The 19,487-nt window shown below is 40.7% G+C and overlaps 1 protein-coding gene across 2 annotated transcripts in view; it reads left to right on the top strand.

Moving 5' to 3' along the window:
- OTUD4 (OTU deubiquitinase 4) overlaps positions 1-19,004 on the top strand; it is a 44,311-nt gene extending 25,307 nt beyond the window's left edge. The window contains exons 11-21 of one of the 2 annotated variants that reach the window (XM_082463298.1): positions 678-772; positions 1,837-1,937; positions 2,035-2,221; positions 6,129-6,291; positions 8,578-8,701; positions 9,002-9,057; positions 9,575-9,649; positions 10,604-10,742; positions 11,252-11,512; positions 12,507-12,547; positions 13,989-19,004. In XM_082463298.1, coding sequence (XP_082319424.1) covers positions 678-772; positions 1,837-1,937; positions 2,035-2,221; positions 6,129-6,291; positions 8,578-8,701; positions 9,002-9,057; positions 9,575-9,649; positions 10,604-10,742; positions 11,252-11,512; positions 12,507-12,547; positions 13,989-15,200 — 2,454 coding nt within the window. In that variant the 3' untranslated portion in view covers positions 15,201-19,004. The remainder of the gene's footprint in view (positions 1-677; positions 773-1,836; positions 1,938-2,034; positions 2,222-6,128; positions 6,292-8,577; positions 8,702-9,001; positions 9,058-9,574; positions 9,650-10,603; positions 10,743-11,251; positions 11,513-12,506; positions 12,548-13,988) is intronic. The other variant, XM_082463299.1, reaches the window with a different exon arrangement.
- Positions 19,005-19,487: the final 483 nt, after the last annotated feature.

Raw genomic sequence — 19,487 nt, 5'->3', positions numbered from 1 at the left:
GGTTAGCGGTGCCCTGTGCTGGGTGTGCCGTTTGACTGCAGGAGGAGACCTAAAGGCTTATCCTCCTGTTAGCATTTGCTGTTGTGTAACAACCAATCGTATGTCAGAGAAGAGATGACGGATCTGTTTCTAGGGAGAAAAAGGCCACGTGTACGTGTGACGATATTTTAAATATTGGAAAAGTGAGGAGACAATAGTGATTTTAATAATAGTTGTCCTCCTTTGTTGAGTGGTTGCTGTGTGCGGGCTGGCGTCCTTCATATATACCATGTGTACCTCATTCCACCTCCATGCGTCCTGTGATGTAGGTACTATAATTAGCCCCATCTTACATACGAGGACACTGAAGCATGAGATAAGTCACTTGCCCAAGGTCATATTGCTGGTAAGTAGAAAAGCGGGGCCTGGAATCCTGGTGTGTGTGGTGCCACAGCCCTGCCTTCAGAACCAAGACAATTTAGAAAAAACTTGGAAGAGTAAACAAAAGTATTTTGGATGGAGGTACATAGGTCTGGGAGGTCAGAGACAATATTATTGTGTACCTTTTGAACTTTGTTTTGTTTTTAACTATATATGATCATTTTCTCTTTAGTTGAAAATGAGATAACAGTTTAAAAACTGATGGTTGATGCGAAAGAATCAGGTGACTGATTTTTCTTTGTGGAATCGTTCAACAGGTTCGGTTGGATCACAATGGAAAATTTTCTAATGCAGACTTTCAAGGGGTTCACTCTGAGAACGGGCCAGTTTTGGTCGAAGAACTTGGAAAGAAGTATGTACTGCTCTTCAGCTAAGGTGTTCATTCACCGTCTCTTCCACTTAGCCTAATGTAATCGTGAGCATTTCTAAATGTCCCTGTGTATTTGCAAATTCAGTTAAATGTATTGCCTGTGTGTAGAGAAATATATTTGTCTAGATCTTGTAGAAAAATAGTTTGAGTTCAAATTTAGTGTTATCCGTGTTAAGGTAGCTTAAATAAAAAATATTTGTTTTGTTGCTTACTGTTGAAAATGTGCCATTCTTCACTAAGGCAATTTGGAAAATTAACTGTATTGTAGCTGTGAAGTGGGGACTTTGGAGGACAGGGACCACATTCATTTCTAATTTCATTCATTGCTGCCTTGCTTGCAGTCTTCAGTAAATGATTGTCTGATGGAGGAGTGAAATACTTGCTATTATACAGTGTTACTTTAGAGCAACTTTTGTTTCAGTTGCTGCTGCCTTTATTAGAGGAAAAGGTAGTAAATCACACCTAAACTTTACTGTGGAAAATTTCAAACATACACATATGTGAGGAGGATAGTCCAGTGAACCCCAATTTAACTATCACCCTATTTTAACAACTAACAGCAGGTTTGGCAGTCTTTTCTAATCTCTTCTCCCTAAGCCCTTTAAAAAAGATGCGAGTGGAATTGGAATATTTGAAAGCAAATCCCAAACATCACACCATTTCTCATAGACACATAGATGCCTCTGTGTGTCTCTAACACAGTAAAGACTCCTCCCTTCCCCATCCTTAGCTACAGTACTTTCATCACATCTCACAGAGTAACAGTCTTTCCTTCTTTATCTAATCTTTTGCTTAGGTTGTGATTACGGCCTTTTAGTCTTCTGTCCTTGTAGGTTAGAAAATGTGCTTTTGATTTATGTCATCTTATTTGATTAGAGTTGCATCTGGGTTGCTAAATGCTTTGTACTTTAATGTGTTTTTAATATAAGAACTAAACCTGGGAACTCTTAGGTAAACTGAAAGTAAAATATTTATGCAGAATACTTAAGTGGATAGTCTTGGGGGAGCACGGTAAATTACTGCAAGTCTTTTCCTTCCTTTTAAAGACTCTCCCCGAAGAACCTCAGACCGCCTTCCTCAGAAAGCTGGAACACGGTGGCAGGGAAGAAGGTGAAAAAACCTCCTTCCGGACAGAATTTCCACTGTGGTAGGAGCACGCCAGGTTACCCTTTCTTTGGGGAGGGGACGGTGCTTGGGGGTGTCCGTAATGGGAAGATTACGAGGCAGTTTGGCTCTTGCCACAGATGCGGACTACAGAGGGCCCAAGGCCCCGGCGAAGGCAGGCAAAGCCCCGCCCGCGCTGCCACCTCGCCTGCAGCACCCTCCGGGGCTGAGGCAGCGCGCGCCCCCCAGCCACTCTGCAGCGCCGCAGTCTCAGAAGCCCTCCGGTGAGCACAGAAGTCTGAGCAGGACACCCACACAGGCCACGAGGTAACCGTCCCGAAGGCAGGAGAGCTAGAAACTAAGCGAGAAGCATCTCTTTTACTCTCTGTGTCACGTGCTTCTAGAAAGTTACAGTTTTTGTTCGTATACTCGTCTACAGCGTGACATTAAAAGCATTGTTGATAGAATAACGTGAGGATTTCAGTTCTTTGTAACTCTGTTTAAACAAATCAAAGTAATTTGGTAGGGTCAGAGATCTTTGTTTGTGAATAACTTTTTTCAAATGATTTAGATCGTAACCTGGCACCTCAGAGTTTTCCGGTAGCTTGTAATGTGTTAAATACTGAATTCCAAACGGCAGCCCTAATTCCTTGCAGGGTGAGGGTAGTCCTCTTTATATAGGAACTTAAATCGACCAGAATGGTCAGCCTACTTTGTTCCGACAAGTTTGGATTGCTTGTTGTAACGTGTCTAATACTGAACAGGTTGCTGTGATCATGAATTAGCAGCATTCTGACAGAATATGCAGAGGCAGATGAACGTCAGGGTCATAGTTTCCTGTGCCGTGGATTTAAATTTTTCCCTCATCTGCCCTTCCTTGGAGTAGCTTATGGAGCTATGGAGTAGTTTATATTCTCTGGAGGAGCTTTATTTGAGAAGGTGTGTCTTAAGTGGAGGCTGTCCTCTTCCTGTGAACTTGGCCGCGTCTCCTGTGGGTGCTTGTGGCTCACCGTCCCCGTCCGAGCTTGATCTCCCCGATCATCTGAACAGCGGTAGCATGTGCTTATGTGCTTGCTAAGCTCTGGTCTTCAGTTTCTTTATTGTTGGCATTTGGGCATTCCCCTTTCTTGGGAACGTACTTTTAACATTTTGTCATTAAAGACAGTTTATGTAACATCTTTAAGACAGAGTTGTAGGTTCTTAGGCTGACATGGTACCAATACTGTGTAGTTTCCTGGGGCTGTGGCAGCATAGTACCACAGGCTGGCTTAAAGCCACAGCAGTGTATTCTCTTACAGTCCTGGAGGTTGCAAGTCTGAAATCAAGGTATCAGTAGGGCCGTGCCCTCTCTGAAGGTTCTAGGGGAGAGTCTGTCCCAGGCCTCTCCTACTTCTGGTGTTGTCCACAGTCCTTCGCGTTCCTTGGCTTGTAGATGTATCACTCCAATCTCTGCCTGCATCATCACGTGGTGGTCTCCCTGGGTGTCTGTGTCTCTTCCAGTAAGGAACCAGTTATAGTGGGTTTAGGGCCCACCCTACTCCGCTATGATCTCATCTTAATGGGATTACTTCTGCAGAGACCCTATTTATAAAGTCACATGCACAGATACGAGGGGTCAGGACTTGAACGTATCTTTTTTGGGAGACGCAGTTCAATTCATAACAAATACCAGTACTTCACATCCATTACAGTTTTCTTTTTAATTGAGCCAACTGTTCAGGATAGCAAATTAATTGATACTGTTCGAAATCCAAAACACTGAGAAGTTTGTTCTGATAATTCTCCTTCGTATCCCTGTTGTCGCAGTTGTCTAGCTTCCTCTGCAGAGGCATCCAGTGTTAACAGATTCTTGTGTATCCTTGAAAGGATGCTAATATGTGCGTAAAAAGGACATGTGTATTCATAATCCAGTTATCCGTAAGTTCTAATGAGAACAGATGATTAAAAATCAACCATAAGAAAGAATTCCCTCATCCCTCAAGGGTGGTCACTAGATACACAACCCTGAGAAATGGCCTGGGTACAGAGTAATCAGGGCCGTGTGTTTTTGGCACACCCAGCAACGATGTGAAGGGGCATTCGGGGCCTACGGTGGGTTAGCCTCCCCCAGCAGATAATACTTATGTCGCTAAATCACCTAGTTGCGGCTGAAGTCTGATGTGCAGACATTGACCAGACTCCACTAGCGTCTGGTGGTATCTTACCCAGTACAGGCAAGGTACCTAAGAGGACTAACTTACTTTGAATATTAGCTTTGGAAACCTAAAAATGTGAAGTCAGTATAGGAAGGTCATGGACAGAAATGAGATTTTTTTTTTTTAATAAAATTCTCATTTTTTAGTAGACTAGAAGAGCCTTTTTTTCTCTTGAACAGAGGATACTCTTTAATGTCTTAAAGTTTTAAAAAAAGAACATACACAGACTACCAAATGGCTAATTTAAATACACTTTTGTTTACCACAAACTGAATTTTTATCCAGAGTGTTTCTAGTGTTTTGTCCAGTCTCTTAGGAATTAGAATGATCAGACGGACGTGGTCCTTTTCTTGTTTATGTGTTAGCTACCTATTACTTGGTGTATAAAACACTCGATGGCAGAAGGCAGTGGAGAGTACATGGACATAAAGCTTTGGAGAATTTTTGGCACTGTGATTGATTATGTACGAACGTAGTTGTACTTGCAGTTAGTATGCCTTCTAGCCTGTGGGAGTGAGAATGAATCTTACTAGTGTCTTAAATTTAGAGACTGCTGATGGTTGAATATTTAAAGTAAGATTCTAAAAAATTCTAGTCAAAATTTAGAATTTTATAGCTAACACTCCAGTTGATTTAAGTCCATTAGAATTTTGACTTCATTTCTAATACTTAACACATTAGTTTGGGATTCTCATTATCAAATAAAAAGAGCAGTGATGTTGGGCATGAGACCTTCATGACCGCTCGCTTTTTCAATTTCTTTCTCATTGATATTGTCTCTTCCTTTGGAGAAAACAAAACAGAGTGTAACAAAAACCGAGCAGGATTGCCATGTATGCTTTCATCATGCAGGTGCCGAAAATGATAGACGTGTCCGTGCTGAATATCTCCCCTCCCGCTAGGCTCAGGAGGGGAGAGGTTCTCTGTGGCGCGTGAGGGTGAGATGTGGGCTTCGGGTGATGGCGCGCAGAGGTTAGGGAGTACTGACTTTCTGGAGACTCCTGGCACTAGCTGAGTCATCTTTGCAGTCTTTCACCATGGGGGTTTGAGAAGGACTGGTCTAAGATTGAGGGTGCAGGTTTGCTCCCCTGTTTTTTTCCCTAATACTCTGGGGTTGACGTGTGCCCCATTGGAATTAGGATGTGATTTTAAGTGGGACTGAGGACATGAAATGGCCGTTCTTTATTTCAGAGGTCGGAGAATCAGATGGTATCAGTTGTATCCTTCCCACTTTTTAGGGAGCTGCATCTCTTCAATATATTTTCCCTGTTGGCTTTGGGTTTTCATTTCCCACTGTTGTGGAACTATTAGACACAGTGTAGAAATAGTATTTATATTGCCTATAATAATTTTAATTCATATAAAAATGTTAGGGTTATGTTATAGGCTACTAGACTCTATTCATGAATTTTTTTGTCTCCTTCTTTGACCAAACTTATTGAAATGACAGCAGTCTTATCGTAGTTAGTATCTAGCCTGGTGCATGTTTTTCTTCTTTTCACCTTTCATCCTCCCTTGGTAGTGTCTTTAAAAAGCAGGAAGATGGTCGTGGTGTCTCTTTGAACGTTGTCCTTTACTTAGAACAGAAAATTAGAGTGCTTTTGAGGCCTAAACTAACTAAAACCTAAACCTAAAAGCACTGGAGTGCTTTTGAGGCCTAACTTTCCCTTTCTTTTGAAAGAGAATTCTTATGAAAGTGTTGGAATATGGCGTAAAGAAATATACAGTGCTTACATTTATGCCCTGATGAAAAGAAAAATCTCAGTGATTCCTTTATCACTTGGAAGTGAGTTATATATTTCTTTTCTTTCCACCCTATTTTAAGTTTGTCTTCTTGACTCTGAAATGTAGCCTAATGCTCCAGGGACTTCTGTTTCCTAAACATTTATTAATCAGGCAGCTAAAAGTTCTGTAATGTCACAATGTAGCTAAACTGGTCAAATATTTGAATTGCTAAAAGCGTTGTTTTGTATTATTTTAGGTACTCAGTACATTTTGTCTTTTTTTTTTTTTCATGACAAGAATGTTTTATTTGACAGGAAACCTGATCGTGAGAGAGCTGAGGATTTCGATGCCACGACTCGAGAATCTAACTATTTCGGCCTCTCTCCAGAAGAGCGCAGAGAGAAGCAAGCTATAGAAGAATCTCGTTTACTCTATGAGATTCAGAACAGGGATGAACAGGCTTTCCCAGCCCTCTCCGTATGTATATAAAAAGGGATTTTAAAAGTTATCCTTCAGAAGTCTTCCTTAATATAGTTTTTGTATTAAGCCATAGTTTTAAATGGTAGACTAATAGTTTTTAAACTGAAAGATACCTTGGTGATTATGCAGCTACCCCTCCTTTTCATCTTCATGATTAAGGTGAGGTCTAAAGATATTTCTAGTTGGTGGCAGAGTTGAGGCAAGTAATAAATTGGTTATCTCACTTTAAGTTTAGTATTCTCTCTTTCTTTTTAAATTTATTTTATTTTTGGCTGCGTTGGGTCTTTGTTGCTGCATGTGGGCTTTCTCTAGTTGCGGTGAGCGGGGGCAACTCTTTGTTTCTGTGCGGTGGCTTCTCTTGTTGCGGAGCACAGGCTCCAGGCACACAGGCTTCAGTAGTTGTGGCTTGCGGGCTCAGTAGTTGTGGCTCGCGAGCTTAGTTGCTCTGCGACATGTGGGAATCTTCCTAGCCCAGGGCTTGAACCCGTGTCCCCTGCATTGGCAGGCGGATTCTTAACCACTGCGCCACCAGGGAAGCCCTAGTATCTTCTTTTGAACCGAAACTCGTTTGTTTTTGCTAGCAAAAACCAGTAACTTTCCCTAAGCAGTAGAGGTTCATGATTCAGTTAACGAGATACATCTGTAAAACCGGGAAACTCTTTTCAGTGTTCCTTATTAAACATACCAGGACAAGATTAACCTAGGACATACAAATAAGAGCTGTTGTTCAGAGTGTGGTCACTGTTGGAGGTGGTAGTACATGCAGCCCTGTGGCTTTGCCCTTGCTCCCTGTGTCAGATGCTGGGCTGTGATGGATGCTTCTCTGATGAGACAAGTGGTCCCTGCCTTTAAGTTTCTTACTTCTTTTGGGGGAGTCAGAAGGGAAAACAGTTCTTGTGTAGAGTGAAGTAAATGCTGTGTGAGGAGGGGTCATTGGCAGCACGGGGCAAGGGTTAGCTACTTGAGTTTGGGGGCACTGGGCGCCCTGTGCCTATGGTCTGAAATATCGGTAAGTGATACCAAATGACCTGTGATGGAGAGTGGTGGTTGGAACGCTTTCTTAACAGTGGGTTAAACAAACAAAATGGAATGTTACAGGATGCTACCCAATATATATATCATATGTATGATACATATATTGGCGTATATATATATACATATATCTCAATATGTATAATATGTATACAGGTATATATATTTATACCAGTATAAAACATTAAAGCCCCACACACTCAATTTTTTGTACTCTGGCCTCCATGGGATCCTTCAGAGGTATGAGATGCTCAGTTGAAAACAGCTGACCTGGAACAGTATATATATAGTTCAGTCTGGCACAGGGATTGGAGTTTAGGAATTACTGGAAGAAATGCCCAAATTCATATGTGAATTAGGCATGGTCTTTAGTCTCAGTATATTTATCTCTGTGATATGTTATTTTTCCATAATATATAGAAAATAAAACTACAAATCATTTAAGCTTCTACTCACAGCTTTTTGTCCTCTTTTCAGTTAGTGAATGGGGAGAAACAACTACTGTAATGTGGGAATAGATTGTGAAATGTTTTGATTGTTAAAATGGGGTCTTCGTACTCATTGTCTTTAAACAGGCATTTGATCCTGTCTTGGACTTGATAGCGACTCAGGTTTGTCTTGTAGAAAATGCCTGCCACAGAGGGCTGAGGTCCTCTTCTCAGCCGTGTGCAGCACTTACTCACAGATGCTAGAAGAGGAGAGACCTTCAGTGGTGATTTAGCTGAGAAGCCAGGCTTATTCCAATCCCCATGTTTCACCAGTTAGAAGTTGGAGCTCACGTGGAGCTTGGGTGATTTGCTGACAGTAGCGTGTCAGTGGTAAGCGTCCTAGTGCACTGTATCTGCCTGTTTGCACTTGGGTGTTTCTCCCCCACCAAGGGCTGTGGCTCAGCTATGGCTGCTTTTGAAGGTTGGTATGAAGGGTGCTATTCTTTGTGCAGAGAATGGAAGTGTAAGTTGCAAAGTGGAGGTTTGGTCAGGGTGGCTTCCTGAAGTATGGGCATACGAAGAAGTCGTCGTACTAATTTAGGCCAAAGCGTCTGATTACCTTATTAGTAAGCCGATTACTATAGAGTATGTAATATGAACCCTAGGTCCTATTTTTTTGTAGTTTGGGAAGTATAAAGATACAGGGCTATGAATTTTGAGAGTTTTAGTTAGATGTATGAAGAGTAAGGTTAATTAGAAGATTTTGTTCATATATTTGTGAGTAAATCTCTAACCCAAAGTGTTGGGTTTTGTTTATTTTAAGAGCTCATCAGTCAGCCAGTCAGCTTCTCAGGGTAGCAACCCAGGCGTCCAGAGAAAATCATCACATGGAAGCGATAGAAAAGGAAGCAGGCGGAGAATGGACACCGAAGAAAGAAAAGATAAAGGTATGTTATTTCATCATTTGAAAGCAGATGCGAGAGATCTGTTTCTGGCTTAAAGTCAGACATGGGGAAAAGAACTTACTTTTTAAATGATTAAGCAATGTACTGTCACGTCTCACTGTTGTAGAGAATCATTGACTCAAGCTACATAAAGCACATTGTGTTATTCTGAAAACTCTATTATCTACTGACTAAACATGGTTCAAATGGTACTTTTGGCTTTCTCTGTCTTCACGTTTTATTGTTGTGTCTTCACACCTAACTAGCGAATGATGCCGTCTTTTTTATTCTGATCTGTTATAGACTCTGTCCATGGACATATTCCCTTGGATAAAAAGCCCGAGCCAGGCACACTGGAGGTAAACGTTTTAAATACTAATTGCGTCTCTTTCTTTTTCCTTAACATTGTGATAGTGTAGAAGGAGATGGAGATGATTTCATCATTTTATAACAAAGTGTTAGGGAAGTAGAAAAGCAGAAGAAAATTGAGAAAAAATTACAGTGCTTGAGGAGAATTCACTCACAAATTATAACCGTTTCTTCAAGGGTACCTTACGATGACTTATCTGAATTGGTGGAACATAGCTTAGCTTTCACTTTCCATTACTCTATAGTAGATTGAGATTTGTAAGGGAAAAGTGCTGTTTTGAAACCATGCCCCCGATAAAAACTGCCCAGTAGTCTGATGTGATGAAGATGTGGAGGCAAAATCCCTTACCTGTTGGAGCCCAGGTACAATGGAAAAGAGTCGTTGGTCGTCAGAGGGTTCAGGCAGGTGCGAGTAGGGTGGGCTGTAAAGGCGGCCATGTTACCCCAGAATGTGGGTCTTTGAAATGCAAAAGTATGCTTTTTTTTTTTTTTTTGGTGCTTCCAAAGAATATTAGCAATGATAAATGTTCAAGAATTACATCACCGTCAAAGAAATTAGAGTGCCCACCTCCTACAGAACAAGTAAGTACATTGTAGCATTTGACATTGAATGCTCCATTCCCTGGGTTTCTTAACTCTTACTGTCATCATTAAAAAACAGAAAATACAGGAAATGGGAGAATTTACTCTATCTAGTTTCATAATTTGGAATACAATTATGATTTTTCTCTCATTCTGTTCTTGGTTAGTCTAGAATGTTCTCAAGTTTTAATGGAATGTTATTTTTATAATCACCATTGTCTGGACATAGAAGCCATTCTTCTGAATTGATTTTGAATAAGTTTGTATCTGGCACCTTGTGTTGCCTTTGTGGTGAGTTGGCTTGAATATGAGATTTTTGAAGGGAAATTATGAATTTCTGTTTTATTTCAAAACTTTAAAAAAGAGTTAGACAACTCTGCATGCTTAACAGTTATTTCATAGAAGGGAGGGAATGTAATGATTGAAGAGATTAGAAAAATATACATCTAAAGTGCAATACCACCAATTTACAGATTGAATGATGAAGGAACCTGAGTTCTAGCAGATGATTTTGGTTCTTGATCTAATACAGGAGCAGAGAAAGTTCTTGTCCTTTGCCTTTCAGTTACATCCTTCGTGTCAGGTGGAAAGTGTACAGTTTTATGCTAAGTCTTTGTGTGAGGAGTTTCTAAACTCGTGAATTTCAGGGTGATTTCAATGATTTTGCTTTCTTGCCTTAAGAGCATTGTGTTCAGGTTGCTTTGTAGTTTGTTTCTAACCCTGCCAGTGACTTCTCTGACTTTTGGTGGGCAAATCACTGGTTAGGATCACATTTGTTAGTATGGAGTTTTCAGCTACTGTGTTTTTCTCTTTCATTTCTAAGACCAGAAGAAAGACCATGTATGTAGAAACCACAGTTGTGTGTAAAAGGCAGGCAACTCAAGGTACCTGTGGTGGTTGAATTAGTGTTAAGCAAAATGAACTCTCGTCTTTTTCCACCCTCTCTTCTTGAAGAAGCCAGCAGAACATGTGTGTCTGTCCAATCCAGCTCCCCTTCTAGTGTCTCCAGAGGTACATCTAACTCCTGCCGTGCCTTCTTTACCAGCCACTGTGCCAGCCTGGCCAAGTGAACCTACAACTTTTGGACCAACAGGTTAGATAAAAATTTTAAAAGTTCGGTGAATCAACCAGCAAAAGCCTTCCAGGTCCTGAAATTCTTAAGTGTGAGCTTGCCCTCCGAGCGGGATTAGGCGTGTGGAGCCCCCCAGAGCCCTGCTCTGCTCCCAGCTGCCTGCGGTGCTCATGTGACGTGCGCCCTCCCAGTCTCGGGGGCAGCTGTGTGAGCTCTGCTTGCCCAGTGCTGGCAGCGCAGTGTTCACCCCCGTGGGCCAGCTCTCTGCCAGGCTCCGTGTCTTGTTCATAAGAGCTGTTATTAGAAGATACTGACTCGAAGCTTGTTTTCTGGGCGCTTATTTCCTCCTTTGTGTCCAGGAGCGTGTTTGGTTGACGTTAGTACTTCTTTAGATTGCTTAAACACACACCGTTTTACTAGCTATACAGTTTTATAGCATTCTTCGCCTTTTAGCTTAATGTAAACTTATATTTGTAGAGAATTATTTTTACCTCTTTATAGCTTTTGATTCCTTTCCCTTTCTTTTGTAGGTGTCCCTGCTCAAATTCCTGTTCTGTCAGTGACACAGACTCTGACCACTGGACCTGATTCTGTTGTGTCCCAAGCTCATTTAACACCCTCTCCAGTTCCTGTGTCAATACAGGCCGTTAACCAGCCCTTGATGCCTTTGCCTCAGACACTGAGCCTTTACCAAGACCCACTCTATCCTGGGTTTCCTTGTAACGAAAAGGGAGATCGAGCCATTGCACCACCTTATTCACTGTGTCACACTGGGGAGGACCTGCCTAAAGGTGAGCTCCTTCTCCAAGTTCAGGTTGATTTTATTTATTAAGTGCTGGCACAGGTTCAGTGAGAAATGTAAGTAGAGGACAGAGGCCATGTTGCTGAGTAAGCCAAAGGACTTGCTTGGGGAGGACAGCAGAGGTTCAGCTGTTAGTCGCTCATCACTCCTGTTTCAGCTTCTGTTTGATTGGTGTGTGTTTTCATATGCTTAGTAACATACAAACTATTACTTATAGCAGCAGCCCCTCCCCTTACTCCCCTGCCCCTGTCATTTTTTCAAAAACAGTCTGAAACCATTTTGAATTAAACCTCAATAGTGTTACTAACCAGATAACTAAACAGTACTGAGTTTGCATGCAATAGTATAGATTTTTTAAGGAATTCTTTTTAAATTCGTCTTTTTTTTTTTTTTTTTTTTAAGAAAGTTTAGTTTGCAAGATTTCCTATTTGAAAAACTGAAGGAGTAATGTCGTGACTCTCTGTGCTCTTTACTTGGATTTTTGTGGATGATTTTCTTTTATTAGTCAGTGGTTTGATGTTTGTGTCTGTGGGTAACCGGCTAATGTCAAATGAATACCTGAGCTAGTATTATCCTACTAATCTTGTTAATGATTTAGGTTTATGTTGATTATTACTCCTACCCCCAACTTTTTTATTTCATAATATTTTAAACCCCACAGAGAAGTTTAAAAAAGAAATGCAGTGAGCACCTGAGTTTTCTTTGCACAGATTTAAGTTTAGTCATAAAAATCTCAATTTAAGCCATTTTGGGGCATGGATGTTAGACTAGATAAAGCATGTTGACTCTGGAATTACCCTGCAGTAACAGAGTCTGGTGTTGGTTATATTACAATTTTTAATATATGTTTTATATCACAGGCTAGAGAAGAACAATCCAAGTAGGCAAAATTGTCCTTAGAACTATATGTCATTTGAGGATAATGAACAAAAGCTTTTTGTGAATGTATAATTTTAGTGAGTGATGGTGTTACTTATTTTCAGATAAGAACATTCTTCGATTCTTCTTCAATCTTGGTGTAAAGGTATTTACATTTTATCATTTTGAAGTTATTTTAAGTTATTTAAGTTAATACTGTTTTAAATTATTACCATTTAAATCATCTTAACTCTTATCCTGTTGGTCAATAACCTAAGGTTTACTAAATCTCACTGTTTTAAGAAGTGGCATTTTCAGTACCATACAGTTTGTTTTTGGTGGTGATTGAGGCTCCAGTATTTGCTTGCTTTTCCTTTTAATTGGCAGTGGTTTAACCCTGTGAGTATATTCGGGAAACAGCCTAGTGAAAGCGCTCCCCCGAGGAATTAGGTGGAAGGTCTGGGTTTGAAGTTCTGCTCCTGCACTCTTTTATCTGTATGGCCCCGGGCAAGTCATTGAGGGTGTCTGGGCCCAGCTGTTCTCACGTATGGAATGGGGATGATGCTCTTCTTCTGTCTGCCTCAGTTGCTTGAAAGGCGGAGAGGAGGCCACGCGTGGAAGGTGGAGCCTCCTAGCAGAGCAGAGCTCCCCGTGGGAGGGGATCAGCCTGGAGACGGCTTGTCTCAGAAAGAGCTGCAGAACTCTTTTCTCGTCAGTGCTGTGTTGTCTGCTGTCTTGGATTCGTTTCTGTGGGTTCTAGGCTGTTAATACATGAAATGAAGCGCCCTACCGTGTGGGGCCTACGGACCCGTTCATAAAAGGAGACTTGATTAATTTCTCCATCTGCTGCATTCATGCGTAGTTTATATTTATCTAGTTAATGTTGGCTATAGCTGATTGGTTAATTAGTCAGTTGTCTGGTAAATTTTCCTTCGTGTTTTGGTGTTTAGCTGAACCTTTTGCAGGGGAAGGATTTGGAGTATTTCATTTTCGGTGTTTATCCTTATCTGACTAGAGGTCTGACTTTAATCCTTGCAGTTGGATTGCTCTGGGATCTCCTCTGACTATGGAGTCCAAATGTTGGGGGTCACCTACTTCTGTACCAGCGTTTTTATGGTAGAACACGTCTAGACTAGGTAACTAGTTGGCACGGGCTCACACACTGAGTTAGTGGTAGAGCCAGAACATGAATGAATGCAGGTCAAGCTAAACAGCCAGTGATCGAGAGACTGGAAGTTGGAGGCTCGAGTGCTTGATTGACGGTGGTTGTTTCTGAGATCTGTTATCACCCCAGATTACTTCTGTGCAGTTAGACCTGAAGGATGGAATTAATGATCATGATAATCTGTAGGTGGGTTCATCACTCCGTCTCCTTTCAAACCTCTGTAGCGGGACTTGGAGTTGGTTTCAGGATAGGAACAAGGAATGGAGTCTCATAGCCGTGACTTAATTTTGTAATTCCTTTGCATGTTGTGTATCAGTGTGATCTAGTATTTGGACTGCAGTTTATGGTCTTTGCAGGCATGAGAAACTTATCTTGAGCCCACTCTGAACTTCTCCCCGCCCCCTGTATTGTTTATCTTATTGGTTTTCCTTGTCTTTTGTAGGCGTATAGTTGCCCTATGTGGGCCCCACATTCTTACCTGTACCCTCTGCACCAGGCCTACCTGGCGGCCTGCAGGATGTACCCAAAGGTCCCCGTCCCTATGTATCCTCAAAACCCTTGGTTCCAAGAAGGCCCTTCCGCTCCGAATGAAAGTGACTGTACCTGTCCGGATGCTCACTTCCCCGGGCAGCCTGAGGCCAGTGTCAACGGTCAGATGCCACAGGCAGAGACTGGACCGCCGACGTTCTCTTCAGCCCTGGTTATCCCTCCGTCTCAGGTGTCTGAAAGTCACGGACAGTTGTCTTATCAGGCCGACCTGGAATCTGAAAACTCTGGGCAGCTTCTTCACGCTGAATATGAAGAGTCGCTGAGCGGCAAGAACATGTTCCCGCAGCCATCTTTTGGGCCGAACCCATTCTTAGGCCCGGTTCCCATCGCACCTCCTTTCTTTCCTCACGTTTGGTATGGGTACCCTTTTCAGGGATTCATAGAAAATCCAGTAATGAGGCAGAATATTGTTCTGCCCTCTGATGAGAAGGGAGAATTGGATCTGCCCCTGGAAAATCTGGATCTTTCTAAAGAATGTGCTTCGGTTTCAGCAGCAGACGAGTTTCCCGAGGCCGGAGGCGAAGACACCTGTCCTCTCCCTGAAGCCAGTGTGAGCGAGCACGAAGGCCAGGCGGAGCAGTCATCCCAGACACCTAAGGCAGATCTGGCACGGGCTCCCGTCCCTCCCGTAGCAGAGGGAAAGGCTCATCTTCCCGCTCAGATTCTAAACAGAGAGAGAGAAACCGTGCCCGTTGAACTTGAGCCTAAAAGGACCATTCCGAGTCTGAAAGAAAAACCAGAAAAAGTGAAAGACCCTAAGGCTGCTGCCGACGCGGTCAGTGGGGCCAGCTCTGTGGACAGCAGGGTGCCGAGACCAAAAGAAGAGAGCTCAGAGGATGAAAGCGAGGTGTCTGACATCCTGAGAAGTGGTCGGTCCAAGCAGTTCTATAATCAGACTTACGGAGGCAGGAAGTACAAAAGTGATTGGGGCTATTCTGGTAGGGGGGGCTACCCTCACGTGAGAGGGGAGGAGTCCTGGAAAGGGCAGCCAAGCAGGAGCCGGGAGGAAGGTTATCAGTACCATCGGAATGCCAGAGGACGGCCCCACAGGGGGGATAGGAGGAGGTCAGGGGTGGGAGATGGCCATCGGGGACAGCACACTTGATGGTGTGGCGGCATTTTAGAGCAGAAGCCCTTTCTTAGGTGGAATGTTTCTGAAGGCTTTAAAAAAAATACATTAAAATAAAAACCCAAATTGGAACTCTCTCCTCCCCTCCCCCTTTACCCTCACTCTCATTCTGGACAAGGGATTTTGGATATGCGTTTAAGGGGGCAGGTGAATTCCTGGTGTTGCCATTTTTCTTTGTTCAAAATCTGTCTATTTATCGGGTGACTGCCCCCATAAAAAGTTAAGAAATAAGTTTGTTAAAGTATTTTTTATAAACAGCTTAATATAAAACATTATAGATTTAGTGTTTGATTTTTTTTCCTTATGTAAGTTTAATTTTCAAATGTTGGAAATGTGTGCTTTATAGTGTTTACTAAAGTGACAAAATACATCATTTGACACACTATAGATTCCAAAACATAACATTGCACCAAATAGAAACGTATATTTTATATGCAATGCCTTAGTCATAAACTGGGCTCAAACAATTCTTAGCCTAAAACACTGTTGTCTTTTGAAATGCTTCCAACCCAAAGGCCTTTCATCTCAATATCTGTCAAACTTGAATAATGTCTTCTCTTTAATATTACACATAAGGCAGCCTATTAACCTGTGTCTTAGAAATGTTGTATATAGTTCTTTTAATATTCATAGGGTATATTTTTGAATTTTGGTGAGTATTTGTTGAACTTGAGATTGCATACAAGAATAGATGTTTAAGAAATAATAGGAAATCTAATGAAATGGCTGTTCCCACCAAGAATTCTTAGCACTGGTGTAAATATCATGGTGCCTACTCGAAAGAAATGTAGATGCTATGCATTTTGAAAATAATCTGCATCTGTTAAAACTGCAGACGTTTTTTAATGCCACTTTAACACTAATGCACTGACAGATTTAAATATTTTGTGAGAAGAAATGTTAAAAATTTTTAGCTTGACAGGTTTCTATAGAGTTACTGTGTTTCATTTTTCCCTTTGCACCACACTCAGTTATGTGTACCACTTTACATTTGCATGTTCAATTTGTCACGGCTGGAACTATTGTACAAAAAAGGATGATTGTGACTTTGAGTTCTTTTCTAGAGGATGCTGCTAGACAGTGGATTTGTTTGCATTTAATAGCTCGTCACCCCTTCGGTCACACGTCTCTGATTCTGCTTCCTTCCAGTCTCTTGCAGTATTCGCCAGACTTTCCCTTTGCATGTTGCACTCTGTTCCCATTTGGAGATGTGATTCTCTGAATTAACACAGTATTCATTCATCTGTGTTACTATGTAAAAATAACTGTAGCTTATATTTCTTACTTGTACATACCAATGTGAAGTTCTACCCTTTTTTATGTTCTGCTTTGATCAGGAAGTTTTGAGTGCTATGCAAATAATGTAGTAATTTCTCTTTGCATGCCATGTGTAATATACCTAGCCAAAAGTAGATTTTTTTCTAAAGCAATTACTTTAAAAGCAAATACAATTCACTTGAATTTGACAAACTGAAGCAGATGAGTTTTCTGGGTTCTCTGATAACCTACGGGAATGTTTGGGTGCCAGCTAGGCTCAGTGAATCTCCACTGTACTGTAATAATGGTTATTTACCTCTGTGTTGTTTTAATTACCTAATGTCTTTGTAACTGCTGATTTGAGTAGTGATTAGTGTGTAGATGTTTTGTAACGTAGGATTTTAGAGAGCACTTTGAAAGATAACATTTTATTATGATGGTGCTAGGTAAAAATTTGTAAAGACTGGGATGGTTGTGTGGAAAAGAAAAAAATTCTTGAGAGAACCTGTTGAAAGGAATTTCTGTTGTCACCTTCTAAGCTAGAACAACTGGGGAAGGTACTGCTTAAGCAATTTTTTTCTTAGTTAACATCAACAGTTGTTACGGAATGAGAAGATGAGAGGGTCCTCCACTTTCAGCTCATGCTTGTATATGTAGGATTAGCTTACCTGATAATTTTAATGAAAATTACATTAGATATAATGACCAGATTTAAAAGTTCAATGTAAGTTTGATCTCAGGAGTCCAAAAGAAATCGCTATTTCCTGTGTCCTTTGTTTTATTGACTGGGATTTGATCGTCCCAGTTTCTTCTCGAAATGTTTAAAAATTGGATAGGAAAGAATACTGTTGATTTCTTCATTGTCACTCTGTCTTACCTCAGTTGAGTAACAGAATATTCTGTAGTTCCTGAAGGAAATGCCGATTTGCTTCCTGTTTCCCATACTTACCTCCAGGACATGATGGAAACAGTGCTGGAAGAGAACTTTAGCAGTTGGTACTTTACTCAGTGACCTCTGGAATAAGAATAAAAGAACTCTGACTTTTGATTACTAGTTTTAAAATTGTCTTTACGTGAAGGTCAGTTTTGTTTTTTTCCTTTAGGTTTGTTATCAATATATTAGTCCAGGGGTTTTGCCTTATGCTGAGGTCACACTAGGGCCAAGCAAGCTTTTGTGCTCCTTCGTTTTAACTGAGTCATATGGTATGTTGACATGAGATAAAATGTTTCAGAGAAAAGCAAAAGCTTAGAAGTGAGAATCATTTGTATTTTGAGTTGGAAATTATGGAACTTACTCTATTATGATACACATTTTGAAGAACAAATGTTTAGAATGACCAAAGCTCACCTGTTCTTTTCATTTTAGTTGCTTTTGCTAACCTTGATTCCAGCCCCTTTCCTTTTAGCATTGCGTATATTTCTCTTCTTCAGTTCCTCTCAGATAAATCTTCAATTCTTGCTCCACGTACCCGTTGGTGGCAGGATGCTAGCATCTGTGTAGTCCTCGTCCTGTTTCCTGGTAACCCGTATGTTCATTTTCATGGCTGACCTAAGCTCAGACCCTGCCTTGGCCTGGCAGGAGTAGGTTTTCCCTACTGATACATTATCGTATTTGATGCAGACTGTATATATTCTTGCAGTGTGTTTCCTTTGTGACTCAAGGTTGAATAATGCCTGTGAACTGCAAACTTGCTTATGATTGACTTGGTGCAATAAAGTTCCTTTCTAACCATTTCTGGTTTAGAAGACATTCAGCCATCCTAGAAACTAGCAATATTTATTTATGCCTCATTTATTTTACCTTAGTCTTTCACTTATGGGTACTAAGCAAGGTCCATTTTAGTGTAGCTGAAGAGACTACATATTTGCGTATTTGGCTACACTATTTCTGTTTACTGTATTTTGCTTCCTATTTAATGTCTAAATGCTATTGTGTCGTTTCCAATCGTAATGGCTCAGTTCCAATATATCAGTTTCAGAGAACTAAGGTTTTGCTACTAGTGGCAGCCACTTACTCTCCCACTAATTGGGATTTCCCACTAATTTAGGTTTTCTTCTCCCCTGAAATACAAATTTTAGAAAAATCCTACAAGAGGGGTGGGTGCATGTCTTAATGCTGGGAAACAGCGACTTTGGGGTTGAATTTACTTGAATGGATTAAAAATTGCATTGTTACAGAGCTAGAAAAAAATTTATGTATGAAAAATGATAATAGCCTTACACTGAGTACAAATAATACTTAAAGCATGTGAAGATGTGATCATTTGTGATGTTACTTGTAAAAAAAAAAAGTATATATACATCTTTTGAAGTGTTGAAAGGAAAATAGTACTTTATATTCTTTATCATATCACTTTTTGTAAGTGTTGAATATATTCCTGTTTATTTTTCTATGTTCTGTTTTGTAGCCTTAAGAAGTGTTTCAAACATATCTGAATGTATAAAATAAGAGTAAATGCCCTTCATGATGTGATGCTGCATTATATATAAAACTGTGTGCATATATTAAATTTTGTCTCTTGATTCTGCTTGTGATTCTTTGGTTCTAGGGCTTTAACCAAGTAATATAGCATGTAAATCTTAAGAGGAGTTTAAGTAAACTCCTAAAATTAAGAGTTGTTTGCCCTGGTTCTTATCCAGTCAGAAAATCTAGTGTGTGTGCAATTAAATACCACCCGGGATTTATAATCTATGGGGTAAGTGCTGTTCTTTTCCCTACGTTATATATATAGTAAAACGGGTCACGCAACTAGTAAGTGGTAGAATTTGGATTTGAACCTAGCTCTGAGTGGTTTGAGAGCTAGTCCTATCATTTTTCTCAGCAGTCATTAAATGAAATGGGGATGTGCAGCATATCTAAGAATAATTTATAGATTAAATGACTCAGTTTTTTTAAGTTAGATAAAACACTTTGAAAGTTTTATTTGAAAACTGAGGTAGCAAGTATACTTAAGTACTTTGAAAACCCAAGTTTCTTAAGGCTGTATTTCTTCATTAAGTCGCCTA

The sequence above is a fragment of the Balaenoptera physalus genome (assembly GCF_965194825.1).
Source record: "Balaenoptera physalus genome assembly, chromosome: 5".
Classification (NCBI taxonomy): domain Eukaryota; kingdom Metazoa; phylum Chordata; class Mammalia; order Artiodactyla; family Balaenopteridae; genus Balaenoptera; species Balaenoptera physalus.
The sequence above is the reverse complement of the archived record's forward strand: the minus strand, read 5'-3'. Positions and strand labels throughout refer to the sequence as shown.